The following is a 17,020-nucleotide window of genomic DNA, read 5'->3' as shown; positions in this document are numbered from 1 at the left end:
TTGGTTAGGCTAATCTCTATAAACAGATATCTGCATATGGGATGAGATGTTGGTATCGGAAGCATTCTGGTTTCCATTGGTCGTCTGTTGGGTAGGTTTTGGTTGAATGCAGGTAAATAGTCCATGTGTAGAGCAAAAGAGGTGGAACATATTGGCTGAAATGAAATCTCAGAACCCAACGGCTATTATCTAACGACGCTAGCTTTTTAAAAATTTGAATTGAACCTAACCGTAACCCTGGCTACTAGACGTAGTCACCCAACTCAATTCTTGAGTCAAGCAGCTGATCAAACTGTAAACAATGAATGAGGAAGTCTTAGTCAGGATATCCTCTGGCTACACCAAACCCCCTGAAATATTAGCTGTTGTCCCCAGAGGCTTAATCGTCATCAGACCAACAGCATCTAACATAAGCCATTAATCTGCACCTACAAATATTAATAAAATCACAAAGATTAATGAGTTTCTAACTTTCAAAATATGTCAACAAACTTGCAGTTTTGACTTTGCAATAAATCATAAATTCAGCTCCAGATGTTAATTAATTGGGGAATAATACATTTATTTTGGTCCTGATGTTCTGCAGCTCTTAAGGTCAAAAGGTCCATTGGAGTGGTCTTTCCCATGAATTAACGGGTGTCATGAAAGTGTTACCAAATATAAAATGTGTTTATTGGGTATATTTGTGATTTATGTTAACCATTTTATGAACAATAAGAAAATAAAGAGATGTCTGCCCATAATATGTAGTGAAAACAAGAGTGATTGCTTTTTGCCTGGGAAAGCTGTTAAGCAGCAATTCCAGAGAAAGTGAAGTTGAATTTATGACTGGTAGAAAAAAAGCCTCCGTATGCGCCTGCAGGAAACAGGTGGGACTGGTGAGATTCAAGTAAGAAAAATTATGTTCATATGGAACCAAAACATTATGAGAAAATTTCAAATGGCATTTCAACATGGCAGACAAGACCAGTGGGTAAACTCATCATTTCCTAATTTGGAGTTAAATGCTTTTACAGATCTATTACATTTGATTGTTTTAATGGATGCCGTACAAAGATGGAATGACATTTTTTAAGATAAAAAGGGCTCATACAGGTTTTTGCATATTCTGTTTTTAATAACAATCAAAATCAACAAGTAAATCAAACAATATCACTGCCAAAAAGGTCACCTAAATGTAATCTAAAGGTGAGATGACTGACTGGGGCCAATGTCAAACAGTACAGGGATTCAGAATCGCTCTCCTGACTCAGAGAAAAATGAGGTCTAACTGTACATCCAGCCACTGTCTTGTAAAGACTTTTTTCCCCTCCCTCTTTATTTTTTTTGTTCCATTAGGGATTCACACTGTTAACAAGCACCAAAACAAACAGAGGCGCAGCAGAGGGAATGAAAGACTGCAGTGTGTCTTGGGTACGACAGAGTCCTGACTACACATGCGATTCCTTGTCAGCTGGCTGGAGTGACGGGTGAGTTGATAGGAGAGTATGATTTCAAAGGAAGTAAACAGCTGCATTTGAAATGACATGACATTTCCTATTACTGCTGGAGAAAAGTGCTCCAGTTTACCTTCCTGGGGATAGTCACCTTTTGATACAATAAGACTGAAGTCAAACATATACTGGATCACAACTAATTTGTACATGGACAAAAAGGTTTCTTTCTAAATCAAAAGGAAATGTAGCGGTACACTCATGCCGTGTTTCCACTGTATTGTACGGCTCTGCTCGACTAATTTTGTTTTTGTAACAGTACTTTCTCTATTTGTTTCCCACTGCAGATAGTTCCCCCTCAAGGCAGGCAGGAATCTCGGCTGATCGCCATAGTGAGGCCACAAGACGTAGGGTACGGTGTAGTTTTGAGGGCTGCCATTTTAAAAAATCTGTGTCAAGTGAATAAAGAAATTTGGTGTTGTGACGGTAGCTTAACTATTTAAAAATTGCAGGTTTGTGCGGGATATTCCACGTCATGCGAGTGGTGGTTCTCTCAGTGGTCTGCAGTGTTTTAACACAGCCTTCTAGTATCAGCTCAGGTCGTTAGGAACCTTGACCGAGTTGGTACCAAAAAAAGTACCAGGTACCAGATTCTATGCACAACTGCAAAAGAGTCAAGTTGAGCCGCATCATGCAGTGGGAAAACGGCGTTCATTTAATATTAAAGTCTTCCACCAATGGAGGTACACATCTACTTCTGTCCCAGTTAGTGAAACAATCACTATATGACAAGTTGCATAACAGACCAAATCTGCTATTAATGTAAAAGAAATCCCATAAAAACCTGTTGCGTAACACATGTTCTTTTCCAGTATATTCTTTGATGTTACATAAATAATTTCAACCTGTTAGAGATGAGAACGTCCAGTGAATGGCGGTGTGCTCGTGGCTTGTTTCCATCACAGTTCTTCGCTTCCATACAGGTCCCCTCCTCTTCTTCTTCTTCTTCTTCTTCTTCTTCTTCTTCTTCTTCTTCTTCTTCTTCTTCTTCTTCTGCTTCTTCTGCTTCTTCTTCTTCTTCTTCTTCTTCTTCTTCCTTTTCTTCTTCTTCTTCCATCCATTCTAATAGATGCACCGCAAGAAAAAAAAAGGGCCATTGCTGCTGGCTGGCCAAAAAAAGAAAAGCTTGGCTCAACTTCTTTGTTCATTCACTTTCCATTGCAAATCCAGCAGGCATTCTCTCAGCTCTCCTTTTCCCTGACCACAGCTATGGCTTTGGATACAGCAGCAAGTCTGTCCTTTCTCCTTTTGTGTTTGGAGATAATGTCCACTGTTTGAAGAGAAAGAAACTTAAGGCAAAGTCAAGGTAAAATCCGTTCAGTAGAGAACAACCTATATTTGTGACTGTTAACAAGATCCTCCCAAGGCCAGAGACAGCTCTGCTGACACTGTAGAGAGTATAACTTTGTGGAATATTTGCTTGAACTCTGACGCAGAAAATATACCACAAAATAAGTCTCTTTCATTTACTGTCTATGACGCAGCTTGCTCTTTGTCACAGACTGATCCGTACAGGGCTCTCGCTGATCCAGCTTTAGGAGTGTGTTGTCCACCTTCACAAATCTATAAGGAATTATTTTAAGATCATACTTTGATCGCAAGATGACGTTAGGTTTGGACTTAAGATGAAAATAACTACTTGTCATCCAGATGGAAGGGGTAAAGAAAAAAAATACAAAGCAAGAAAAAAATGATGACTCTACATCCTTAAAAAATGTTTGACCTCCAAAGGGGTGTTCGGATGGAGGATGAAGCCACAGAGTCAGTTTAAGTATTTGTCACAGCTAAGAGTCCAAAAGTCAACGAGCATGGGGGGTTTTCTTCAGTACCTAGTAAAATCCTGCCGTAATACCTCGCCTTTCACGTCTTCTCAGCTACACTTGCAAGACTTGACGATCATGTTGGAGAGCTGCTCCACTTTGGGGGTCCGTCCAGAGTAATAAAGTATAGTGAGGGGTTCCAGGTCTTGAGGGACACAGCAGGGGGAGGCCGATGCCTCCGGATTTAGAGTGTTGTACAGGCTCAGCAGCTATTGGAGAGCACACAGAAGAGATTATATTATATTTAGTACCTGAAGTGTGATGGAGTCTTGATAATATGCTGGCTAGTTAAGATCGGTGCCGTATCTCAACTCCTGAGTAAATCCTGAGATTGAGAATTCATCATGGAGACTTAGTATATTATCATTTTGCTATTTTTCAACCTGGATCCTCATGTACTTCTTTGTAAATGACTAATGGCAACAACTTTTTTTGAAATTGGTACAGTATTGAGCCTGTGCATTGACAATATATATCAACTAAAAGTATTTGGTTTTGCGACTGACAGGCTCAGATTGTTATTAGTGATATCGTGCCACGCTTTCGTGTGTAGCTACTGATGGAGGTCAACATAGTAAATACCTCCTCTTTGTTTGCACTAAGTGTCTCCAATCTTGAAACAGCTTTTTTCTTATATGAAAATGTGCTTCGGTAGGAAGTCTTCTCCTCTTTTGCTGGCGGAAGTGTCCCGTATGGTCTGCAAGGTGCAGTGTATCCATAGTTATTAGGATCCTTTTCTACCACAACTTGCCACAACTTCTGCCTGTCTGCATCCAAAGGTAAAGTCTATGAAAGCCACGTAAATTGTAGCCCCACACATTGATGGTGCGATTCGGAAATGCTCAAAAACGAATTACTAGTAATTAATTAAACATTATTTATATTAAAAATTGTTAAGATAACACTAAACCATGCTTCACAATACTCTCACTCTCTAAGGTTCCACTCTGGTGTCTTTCAGTAACATCCTGCGAGATTTCCGAACAAGACTTCACCTTTACATAATACAGTCAGACACGATAACAATCTGAGCCTGTCAGTGGCAAAAACAACCATTTTTAGTGGGCATATAGCGTCGGTGCGTAGGTGCCCCGTTCGAATACGTTGCAGCCTGGTTCACAGTGAGCTGTTGCATCCAAATACATGGGACTTAAGCTCCAGGTTAAAGGAAAATACATAAATTCCCCTTTTAATGAGCAAATAAACAATTTAGAAAATTCTAATAAGCTTTTTTTCCACAAGGTCTACAAAATGATGTCTGCTTGTCTTCATGTGTTTTCTAGACATATGGACTATTTCTTCAGTAGAAGGTAGTTCCAAACTTCTGGAAAGTTTTGGTCCTGTGAAAATACTTGGTCTCACAAACTCTCCTGTTTCGTATACCTGACAGGTGCTTCTTACCGAGCTATGTGTTGTATCTGAGCTCCTCAGGTAAGGGCAGGGCCCGGAGCAGTAGTTGGCATCGTAACCACTGGGCTCATGGATCCACTTCCAGTCCAAGTCACGCCGGAAATCAATGTGTAGCCGGCGAACACAGCAGCTCTCCTCTGTGTTTCTGTGAAGAGGAAAAATAAAACATTTGCAAAATCTTATCACAATTTCGCAATTAGGAAATTTGAAGGATTTGATGAACTGGCTCAAAGTCAAAAAGACTAATGGACTAGCATTGCACACTGTCGCTAATGATGATTTAAATATCCCTTACGAGAAACAGTAGTTTGTGTCCAGTGCTCTCTTGCGACGGCGTGAAGACTGAGTGTCCAGGCGGTGGGGTGGGATCATCATAAGGATAAGGTGAGGCAGGTACTGATCCTTTTTCTTCTTCAGGTGATCCAGATCCAAGCGACTGTGTTCCTCATCTCCATCCACACCTTAATTATAGAGATGATGCACTTAAAACAACTATTTAGTGGCTTTTTTTCCCTTTCATAGTTTCCCTTAATCCCTGTCACCTCTTTCATTCTTTTTCACTATGCCAAGAAAAAAAAGAGACTCTTTGTTTCTAAAAGAGAACACATGAAATGTTTTCATTGCAACATCATTCTTAGTCTTTGGAGGGGAAAAAAAATGAATAAAGAATGAATCTCCAAATATGCAACACAGTCCATTGCATCTAAGGGCGCACTTACAAAGTCCATTCGTACCACGCCCAAGCACGCTTCACGGCTAAAGTCTAGTTCGTTTGACCAGTGTGAGTACAACTGCTCCGCGCTCAGGCATGGCACGTTTTTGCGGCTGCAGCCCGGTTGAGAGAGGTGGGCTTTTGTAAAGAATGGATGCACATGTATGTACAAGCGTGAGAATTGACGGCGGTCCGGATGTTTCTTTATATGCGTCTGTTCCCCTCGAAGGATATTTAAAAAGATGCCGCCGAACGATTTGCAGTGGTATAATGAGGAGGCGGAGTGTTTACTGCAGATTTGGTCAGATGAAAATATTCGAAAGCAGCAAGAGTTGATGACTTATTTAGCAAGAAGCAATCGAGCCTTGGCCCACATCATTACAAGTAATGGGAGTACAAACGGGCCTGGGCTGCATGGGGCACGGTACAAATGGACAGTGTGAGTGCGTCATAAATTGATAGGAGGGATGGTAAAATGTTAAGACATTAACCTTTACAGACATTAGATCAAAAGAGCAGCTAACACCTTAACACTAACAGCATAAATAACTATATGACAAAATGTTGTTGAAGCCCACCTTTAAACTTCACCTCCAGCACCTCGTTCTCATTGCCAATGATGTCACCATTTGGGTTGAAAGTGTGGCAGGGACAGTGCACACTGATCTCCAAACCCAGATTGGTACCTGATGGCAAACAATGGAAAATACTAGGATTTCTTCAAAAAGAAGCCCAAGTCAACAGTCTACCTCTTTTTAAAACTCAATGCTTGTAAGAGAAATAGAAGTTAACATGTGGGAGTTCAAACAGGGGATGATCATTGCCCGTGACCCCAGTCTCACCTCTGTTCATCAGCCATTCCCGCACTGTTTCAGTCACATCGAAGGAGACCCACTCTGGAGTACCTTTGGTCAGCACGTTCTTGGCTGCAAGGTAGCGTTGTTTCCTAATGTGTTCGTTTGGCCTCACAATCTGCAAAGCAATAATAATAAGGGTCACTCTGAAAGGTTTTCTCTAAATACTCAAATAGCTCGTAGAATAAAGCGGGCATGGGACAGGACGTTGGAACGAGAAACCTCTCATTCGTCAAACTCATGATCGTTGTTCTAATTATCCAATAGTTTTAATCACTTGTACCAAGTCATGCAATGAACTAAGATAATGTCTTTACTGGAGCATCCAGGCAGATGATAGAGAAAAAGAAATAAAATTGCAGCACATATGTGACATTAGACTCAATAAGGTGATTAAAACAAGGGTCTAGAGCCGTACTTTGTGAGGCAACAGGTACTTAAGCGGTTCTTTGAGGTAAATGCTAATGTCAGCATGCTAACTTGCCAGTGTTTAGTGGGTATACTGTTTACTAGGTTCACCATCTTAGTTTAGCATGTAAGCACAGACATTGCCATCCCTTGAGCTAAAAATGTGCCCCATTGCGGATAAAGAGGCAATTTCTTTCTTTTTCTAATCATTATTGATATTTTCACGCAGTGTTTAGTACATTACATAGTGAGGGTTAGTATTATTTAAAGGACCATAACACACCCTCACAGGTGATTTTTCTAATTTTGACCCCAGGACTGTGAGTGGGTTCAGACTGAGCTTGATTGACAGCTCCCTCACTCACTTGTTAGCTTTGTTGCCCCAGTTAGGGTGATACAGGTTACACTCTTATCTTTCTGATTGGTTAATGGAGTCAGCTTACATCACATACTCCACCAGTTTCAAACCCTTTAAAACATCAAAGTCACACAATAATACACAAACTAACAAATTGAGGCCACTTTAGAGCAGTAACTACCGTGTTCTGTAGGGTAACATTACTGTTGTTCATGAAACAAAGAGCTTCAGTTCCCTGAGGTAAAGGGCCTTCTGACAGCAATGTAAATATGAAAATATTTTAAATATAGCGTACATTTAAACAATATTGATTGTTTTTATGCGGGCCTATTTATAGGTGGTCAAAATATGTTTTACTCCTCCCTGCTTCTCTGAACTGGGGCTTGCAGACCGCCATCTACTGTGTAGTCTATGGTCTGTGGCAACAGAGTCAATAAAGTAGCTTCATAGTGTTTATTATCTGAGGCCGAGGTATGATCACATTATCCTGTCTGAGGTGTAAGAGGTGATGTTCCCACATGTTTTATTTCCCAATAGATCCAAGACAGAGGATTAGTGTAACACTGGAAAACTCTGGTGCGCGCCAGTGACGGCCAGCGGCTAGCTATCACTCAAGAGGCTGCGCCCCTAATTGTTCATAAACTTTAACCTCCAATAAAATAGAAACTAGCCTGTTACAAAAAATACCCCCCCCCCCCCCCCATCAGTGTTGTCATGGAGCTATGACCTAAACATACAGAATAGAATGATTTTTTGTAAACAAGCCCTAAGTAGGTTTATTTATGCTGTGATAACAGTCTATTTAACATGGGGGCCAATGAGAAACTGCTCTATTGTGAAAACTACTCCTAGTGGACACCCGGAGAACTGTAGTTTTTGGCACTTCAGTATTGGATCAACCTGGAAGTCACTGTGGTGGGGGCTTGATAACAACCAACCAGCTTATGAGAGATTTGTCCTTGACTAGAATTAAACTATCTAGTAACAAAGATTGGATTTCAGAAAAGAAAGACATTGAAGTTCTGTGTTGCCTTGATTGTGAGCTTTGCCTTTTGATCTTGGTAGAAGGACAAGGAAACGGTACCTTTACGCACCTGGTAGAGCTCAATCCGCTGTTCATTCCTCTTGGAACTTGAGTTTGGCACCCTCAGAGCTCGAAACTCTGCTCTGAAGAGGTTGGTCGAGTTCCTTTCCATGGCAGAGACGTTGAAGCGGAAAACCTTAGAGGTCATGCCTTTTGGGCAGTAGAGCAGATCATCTGGAACAGAGAGAATAAAATAAAGGTTGTGTGAGAGAACAGGCTTGGAAATTCTTATCAAGGTCTAATGCAATACGAGCAATTTCTGTTCAAGCACAGACCTGAAATGCAACATGACCTCCAGACAAAATAATCACACATACTTATGATTATGATGTCCTTCATATGAATGTGATAATAAAAGTAATTTTACTAACGAAGAAGACAAAGAAAAGCAGCAAATCCTTACAATCGAGAAGCTGACACTTAAACGATTAATTGAATAGTTGCATATTATTTTTCTCAACTAATTGATTGATTGACCACTGGTTTCATTAATCATTCATTCATCTTCAACCGCTTGTCCCTGTCAGGGTCGCGAGGGTCTGGAGCCGATCAGCTCTATTTAATAACACTCACTGTTTTAGTCTCCATCCACAACCATATTTTGAAAAAGACTTTTCTGGCTGAGTGAAGGAGTGGGTTGGGGGAGGTGTTTTTTTTTCCATTTGATGCCAGAGTAAGTTCAGTTGTGCGCCAAAAGGCTACAGTAAAGTGATACATTAATATGAAAATAATGGCACGGTTATACAGTAAATGTTTTTTATATATATATACGTATGCTAGAAGACTTATAAATCCATCCACTCCTAAAACATGATCTTGAGTTTACTGACTCTTCAACGGCTGGCACTAAGTTTATCAGCCCGCAATGAATGATTAGTGGTTGCCTGCCTTATCAAAACTCCTCAGTGTTTATCTAACGCATGTTGTCTATATTTGGTGGAAATGAAAATGGTGTAATTGAAATACCAATATTATTGGGCTTAGTATGACTTCACCTCCCTGGTATCTGCATATCAAAAACCCTGCTATCCTTGGTCCCACTGACAGCTTTTTGGACCCAAACCCCTTTCTGACCATGATGACTTCTCCACAACCCAACCTCAGTCATCGACATATGCCAGATTCTGTATGCGTGCCATGCTATAAAAGGAAATCTTTCCGATGATTGCAGTCCAGCCTCTCAATGTAGTCATTTGCCAGTCTTCCAGCAGTTTTCTGCTTCATTTGCACCTGTCACGGATTTGTGTCGGTTCACAGAGCTGCCTCAGATCCACCGAAGGTCAACAGTTTACCTCTACAAAAAAAACGTCAAAAAGTGAGCGTTGTGTGTTTGCCCACATTAACTGGGGGAATGAGAGTGCTGTCACTGGCTAAGAGTCAAAAGTTTATTCCACAAAGCAAGACTTCAGGTCCTGTAATGCCACAAGGGACAACACGCTGAGGTGGCTGTGTCTTCACAACACTAGCTTCACTCACAGTCAACTCTTTCTACCTGATCTTAAAGGAATAGTTTAAACATTTTAGGAAATTAGCTTGTTTGCTTTCTTGCCAAGAACTGGACGAGAACATCCGCATCACTCTTGTGTCTGTACGCGGCCATCAGCTAGTTAGCTTAGCTTAGTCCAAAGTCTGGGATCAACAAACCAGCCTGACTTTGTGCAAAGGTTTAAAAAGTGGTCAATAAGGGAAATTGCAACTACTGGGTCCGTCGAATGATGACATGGGGCCCAAAAAGTCCTTTTCCATTGACTTACATAAAAAAAGAGAAGACAATCATCTTGGTAATTTTTTAAAGTTGCAGTTGAACTTTTTTGGCTCCGCCTCCGACATTATATCTGGTTCTCTTTATACATCCATGGTTTCAGCAAGTTCCCCCAAACTCTCGGCTGTGGTGATTGTTACAGGTGCAAACGGGGAAGTATTGCGAAGGTGTTAAAGAGCGATAAAGTCTGTGGCGTGAGGAGGTCGGGGGGGATGGATGGGACAACAAAACATCAGACTTTAACAAAGGAGAAAGCTGTTTGTTCTTGATTTCTTTTACATTTTAGTGTGCCATACGCTTATTAGGAACATTTTAAGATTACAAAAGAAAGGTATAAAAATCCCAGAAAGGTAAGAATTGCTCCAACAAAAAAGTTATTATTTTGACCCAAACCATGACCATGACCCTAAACCTTACCTTACCAACCTTAATTCTAGTAAGCGGACTGAAAGTGGCACATGACAATATTATTACTTGTTATGCAATACTGTAAAAGGGATGTTGGGGAAAAATACAGGTAATAGAGGAACAATGATCTATGTATATCTGATATGCTTTTGAGTTCTGAGCGGAAATGTTGTACTTTTTAGAGCCTTATTTACTTCCCTTTGAAAGGGCCATCATCATACAGATGCAGCATATTAAGAGTCATATCATTTCTCTATTATATCCATGATATATTGTCATTTAACTGAAGAAAATTGTCCCTGCCAGAATGAGAGTTCAGCACAACAAATCTATAAAAATTGTACATCTTGCCTGCTCCAACATATGAAAATCACATTACTCAGAGGGCAGGCTCAGTGAATGCATGTGGATATACAGGGTATTGACAATATGCATATTTCCAAGTATGAGATCATCTTGGACACATTAAAAAAACACTCTACCATGCCAATACCACAGTTTTTTATTGAGTTAAAATGGGGAATATTATTAGCCTGTCTACAGTTCAAGTATCTGAGAAGTAGAGATGTTGACTAGTGCACACATACAGATGTGTGCTTTTCAGCTGATCACATCAAACGTCTGGCATAAAGACCATAACATTAGTTATAAAAAAAACCTGAAAAAAGTCCACGTATGTAAATATGTCTTGCATCATAAAGCCCATCTGTGGCTCTGAAACCACCACACCAACTCGAGGCACCTACTGGCTGGCGTATTTTTTGTCAAAAGTATTTTGCGAGATTCAAAACAGAACATTGCTGAGGGAAAATGGGTCTTTTGAGAAACACCTGTTGATTTCAAAGGCACTGTGATGCAATGGTCTTGGCTTTGCTCGAGACCATGGGGCCCTCTTTGGCTCTTACACACGCACAGCATTTATCCTATTCTACTTTCTCAGTAATCCAAACTCAGTCGGACCACATGCTGTATGAATCTCCCTCAAGTGCTGACACATGTCCCTCTCGGCACAGGTTTTCCACTTCCAGTTCATAGCTTTTATTTCTATAGGGGGAAACGGTTGTGGCCAAATAGAGACTTAACACAAATCACTTGGACTAAAAACAATGTGAGCAAACAGTCCTTTTCCTGATAATCTTAACAAAGATTTCACAAACAAAATAAAGCTCATTATTAACCAAGCAGTGAAATGTTACCTGCAGTCAATAAAATGACGGCACGGAGGAATCATTCAGGTTTAAGGGGATGGATGCTGGCTCAGTTTCACACTCAATTTAGCAAAATTAAACCTGAGCAGTGCAGTTTGTGATGTCATGCTCGTGGGCCACCCTGGTGGTTAATTCACTGGCCACGGCAGGAAGTGGGGTCACTTGAAACTCCATCTCAATAGAGGGGGGTGGGTGGTAGTGATGTGTCTGTGTATGCAAGGGCTTCATGGGACCCCGCTCCTCCTGCACAGACAGAATCCAAGCAAGAGAGGGATGCCTCTATCCAGACTAACGGGGAGGTCCTTCCATCATCTAACTTTTCCTGTCCACCTCTGTTAACTTTTCCTACTCCTTCTCCTAAAGGCATCCCCATCCGCCCGGGCAGATGTCGCTCTCATTTGGGCCTGACTGGAAAGGAAGTGGGAACATCTGGGGAGAAGGACAGAGTCCGTGGAGGAAAAAAAAACAAGAGGAGGAAGAGTGGAGTCAGGAGTAGGAGGAGAGTGACTTTCCTGGAACACTGGTGCAAAACAGGTTGTTGAGCACTACAGTAACACAGCACATCTTCCAAGTTCACCTTTCGGTTTTTACAAAACCGTTTTGTCTTGAAAGAGCGTTGGTTCAAGAATATTTGTGCAAAGTTTGACACCCGTAGACGTTCTGGGTTTTACACGTGTACCTACAAGATGATTATGTGACATCACAACTGGTCTGGCAATCATTTGTGGTCCATTACGCAGCTCACACAATTGTGATTTGGAAAACTTGAAGCCTCCAGCTCACATACAGGCACTATACATTGAAATAGGCATACTGTGTCTAGCAGTTAGATTCTGGATTTTTCTTTTAGTTTGTAACTCAACTTTTTTTTTTTTTTGTGGAAAAACTATATCCAATATAAATAAATAGTAAAAGCAAAGTGTAGTCCAGAAACTCAGTGATAGAGTTGCTGAAGTAAAAGTTTTAAATAATACAGATATTTATGAATGACATAGGAACCGAGCTGAAGTTTTGAGATTGGCGCGTCTGGCTGGCTCCGGCGTACACTCCTCGTTTGGTGCGTAATTACGCACTGCGGAACCGTTTAGTGCTGGTGCTTAAAATCAGGAAAGTGATAGAAACTCAGCTACCCAAAGAATTGTTATACTTACTGCTTTCTGGCGGTCCGTAGACCATGTTGAATTTGTATATCTCTTTGGCATAGTACTCTGTCTCTGTGTTGTCCTGACCGCAACTTTGCTGCCGATCCCTCCTAAGCTCCTCCAGTAGCTCCTTGGTGCTGTTATACAACGCTTGGATTTGATAAGGGATTTTATTCGGTCCGAGGGAGTGTGGAGGACTCGTCAGTCGGAGTTTGCTCAAAATCTGACCTCGTATCGCCTCGACCCTCTTCCTTTTCACATGGTCGATATCCACGGTGGCACAAGTTGACAGAGACGAGCTCAAAGTTGCGCAGTTGAGGAGGAGGACAAACAGTAAAGCCTTACCCAAATGCATCTTTCTCTCTGCATTTGGTTCGCTCGGTAGTTGAAAAAAAATGTGCAGTTTCACAGGCGAGGATTGCCAAGGTCAGTGTCAATTCACCGTCGGGTTAAACTGATAAGCCCTGCTGATGTTTATTTGAACTTCCTTTGGGGGTTCGTGATGGGTGAAAACAACTCCTTACTTAATTCGCTTTCCTTGTGGCAGTCCCTTTTGTTATCAGCTGAAATCCAAGTGCGTGTTCGCCCATCAGGCATTACTCAATTCAAAGTCCCGCAAAGAACAGAAACTATCCCGCACTATGACATTTTTTATCCAGCACAAATATATCTGCAGAAACAAGCCGACTTTTCTTTTGCATTCTTGTGTTCCGATCCAGTAGAGTGAAGTCGTCCGGCTCGGGGATATTCTCTCCCCTCTTTTCTGTCTTTTTAAAATCTAGTGCCGCTGTATTGTCTGTGCGGAGGCAGACCGCAGGCTGTCAGGTTAAAGAGGTTTATGCGACTTTGAGCAGTCTGTATGGCCTCACGTGTTTTATACCACTAGTTTCTGACGTTTGATGGAGGAGGGACCGCAGGCACCCGGCCGGGAGAGTCCGAATCATAACAGCGCTCACTGCGATGCACCAGACATCTACTGTGACATAATGAACCTGTAGAATAGAGTTTTATTTTGACCAAGTCATTTATATGAGCAGTTGTATGAAGTTGGAAAGTTTGGGCCTTAATATTTCCTTTTTATTAAGACATCTGAAGTGGATTAAATACCTTGTCCCGTGGTCCTTTTGGTGTGTATGTTTTATGTTTTTAATATCAATAGTTATCTAAAAGCAATCTCAGCTCAGTTGTTGTCTCCTATGGGTGTCTATCAGCTGTTGCCTGGATCGTGCGCCCTCTAGTGGCAAAGTGTGGATCTAGCTGTTACTTTCTCTGGCAGAAGTCTCCTTTTCCTTAAATACTTTCTGTCTTATGATATTGCATTTTTGCACACTTTTAAACAACATTTTGTTGTTGAGATGTCTGTTGTCTTCTGAAAATCAAAAGTTCCATGTTGACTTTTGCTTTTGCCCTCCCACAGGCTGATTCAAGGACAGTTGTTAAGACCAACACAAGAGTCAAATCTAAGTTTAGAACTTTATGTTTTTATAGTATTATATTAAATTGGCTTGAACTTGCCTTGGACGAAGGAGGAATTTGAAACAAGTATTTGTCTGTTAGACTGGTCACATAAAACAAATCCATAAAGACAGTTTCTGATAATCCACAGTTGGCTCCTTTGTGTTTTTCTTTTGTTGGACCCTCTTAAAAAAAGACCCACACAATACAAGACATGCTCTCAAATAACAGAAATCCTTTCAGACAACATGACTGCATTACTGCTCAAAAGAACCAATGCACTTTTCCCATGCCCTCTGCAAACCACCATTCACAAAAAAAATCATTTGTATGCTCCGATGTCTGAAGGTCTATTTGCAGGCCCTTAAGTTATTCTATCTTTTTGATCCCCCCCTCCCCAGTCTGTTTTATCTCTATTCATAGAGCATATCCACATTCTCAGACCTATTTTAGGTCAAAGCTCACTGGGCCCCGTACCCAAACATGGGGTGTGGTATTCACTGTTTCTTTTGCTCACCAGTTTGCAAAGCGAGAACAATTTTGTGAAATGTCCAAACTTGGTAAATATTTGAATCATAGGCCCCCAGGTGACTGTTTGTACCATATACAAACATTCTTGATGTATTTAGCCTGTTTTTTGGAGTTGGAGATGAATATGAAGTTTATATTTACACATTTTGTTACAACAAAGTCTTATACTCCCTTGCCTCTGTTTTTTTCCCCTCTTTTAAAGTCAGATGTCGTCTTGGAAAAGCGTGATGCGATTCATTTTGACATCACTTTATCTGTGAACAGCGCACGTAGAGAGTAATTGTGACTTCTTAGGTTTAAATCAGCAATGTGGGGCCACGCATACTGTAAACATCAGCTGCAATAAAGCTCCATTGTGTTGTTTATATTGTCCTGTATCTGTTGTGTTTAATGCTTTTGTCATAGGAACAGTGTATCTTTTTCTGTTTATTGTTTGGAAATTGTTTTCCCCTAACCTCACTCCAAGCTCTAGCTGAAATGTCTTCATTCATAACTTTGGCTCGGTGATGTTTGAGCAATCCAAACCCTAAATGGGTGTTTGGGGCTTCATGCATGATCCAAGCTTGAGCAGGGACTGAGATGTCTTTACAGCCATTGTGAAACTATTTTAGGACAAGCACCCTGGTCCCTGGAATCCCTCAGCCACTTTCCCACAGTCCTCCATGCCTAAGTTGTTGCTTTGCGTTATCTCAAATGTTAATTTAACCAAAACTGTGACACAACACAGACTTACGAAGTCGGTAACATGTTTGTATTTATTTTGTGATCTTTGTTCTGTTCTTGGGGACCTCATTTCCCAGTCCGTGTAACACACAAACACACGTACAGTGAATATACCTTTTACTTCATGTGGCTTATTTAAAATGACTTGCCACTGTAAAGCGAACATTTGACTGTTCTGATGTCATTAAACAGGTTCCTTGTTCTGTATACGTCTCCACCGCTTTTGTCTTATCCTTTGGCAATTACTCTAATGTTGGCAGTTCTCCATTAAGCCAGCAGGTGATGCTGCACAACAAACAATGTCTGCTGTCTGTGCCTGTATACAGCCACAAGAGCAGAGAAACTCAACATCTTGGACATTTTCAGAGGATCGCGTTGTATAGAAATGTACACTCAGTGGCCACTTATGAGGGACCCCTGTCAAATCAAGTGGAATCCAATACAACAGCTCAGCCATCAATTCTACCTTTACAAAGATTATTGTATTCAATTTTGATTGACACTGTTAGAGAGCTATTTAACTGTTACTGGGGTTAAAGCTTGTAGTAGTGTTGACCGCTAGGTGTACCTCATAGTGAGTAAGTAAGCAATAATGGAGTGTATGTTTAATACTTAAGGAACGTGCTCTATATTCAAGAACACAGAAATTCTACTGCAATGTTTGTAAGTGGACTAAATTGTCAAAACATGTTTTTTTATGGAATGTCACATTTACTTGGAATATTATTTAGGCTACATTAATGACATTAATTAGAAAACTCTACCATCAACGTCACCACCATTGTACATTACTCTTAGTTTTTTTCTTCCTCTCTGGTTGTAATCAGAAAAGTAAAAATATATGGCAGAATTATGAATTATAATAAATGACTAACTACCAGCTTCACCACTGGGTTGAGCATCTATTTCCATTTGTCTTATCAGGTTTGTGTGGAGAGATCCTGAAGTGGGCCGTGGGTCTTCATCAGGAGGCCGTACACACACCATCACATGAACTGGACTGGTGCACAGAAATTATGTCATCACACACATGCACACACACATTGTACAATTCCAAACTGTCTGGGGATACCTAGACATGATCCCAGCCATCACCATCAAAGTTCATTTTTACTCCAAGCGTCCTCCAGTGATTACCTCACTGCTGGGTCAGGTTTTAGTGAGTCATTCTCCGGCAATCTCTCCGTCTCGCACAACACACAGGAATGGAATGCAGCTACAGACCCATGGATGAAAACAAAAACACATGCTGGGAGCAATATGAAGGAATATGTCCTTTTTTCCCTGTAATGTAGGTTACATTCTTGCTGACTGTGCTTGTCAGAGTAGTAACTGCGACTGTAGTGCTTAAACTCTTCGAGCAAACGCAGCAATTGGGCGACTGTTGAGTTCACAAAGATTTTATCGTGGTTTTAATCGGGCAGAGTTCACCATCTGACCGCATACGCACACGTACACACACTCGGACTGGCGAGACAGAGTCAGACAAACCCCAAATACTAAGCAGCATCCCGCCAGATTTCGCTACTACAGCACGCTGACAAGCCAGCACAGTAAAGTAAGCTTCGTCTGGGGCTAACAAGCCCATGAGTCATACTTGGGGAGCCGGTTGGATAGGAATGCCAACAGGAGACCCCTTAAACCCACACCAG

At 41.1% G+C, this 17,020-nt stretch overlaps 1 protein-coding gene across 1 annotated transcript; it reads right to left on the bottom strand.

Annotated features, from left to right (window-relative positions):
* Window positions 1–2,546: 2,546 nt before the first annotated feature.
* LOC310961462 (transforming growth factor beta-3 proprotein-like) lies at window positions 2,547–13,478 on the bottom strand. The gene is made up of 7 exons (XM_083933534.1): window positions 12,669–13,478; window positions 8,150–8,313; window positions 6,278–6,407; window positions 6,014–6,121; window positions 5,019–5,184; window positions 4,715–4,868; window positions 2,547–3,522 (listed from the first exon to the last, which is right to left on the bottom strand). Exons 1-7 carry the CDS (start codon window positions 13,012–13,014, stop codon window positions 3,364–3,366), a joined length of 1,227 nt encoding a protein of 408 aa, XP_083789660.1. The 5' UTR covers window positions 13,015–13,478; the 3' UTR covers window positions 2,547–3,363.
* Between the last annotated feature and the right edge of the window lie 3,542 nt (window positions 13,479–17,020).

This window comes from Echiichthys vipera (assembly GCF_963691815.1).
Source record: "Echiichthys vipera genome assembly, chromosome: 19".
Classification (NCBI taxonomy): Eukaryota; Metazoa; Chordata; class Actinopteri; order Perciformes; family Trachinidae; genus Echiichthys; species Echiichthys vipera.
The sequence above is the reverse complement of the archived record's forward strand: the minus strand, read 5'-3'. Positions and strand labels throughout refer to the sequence as shown.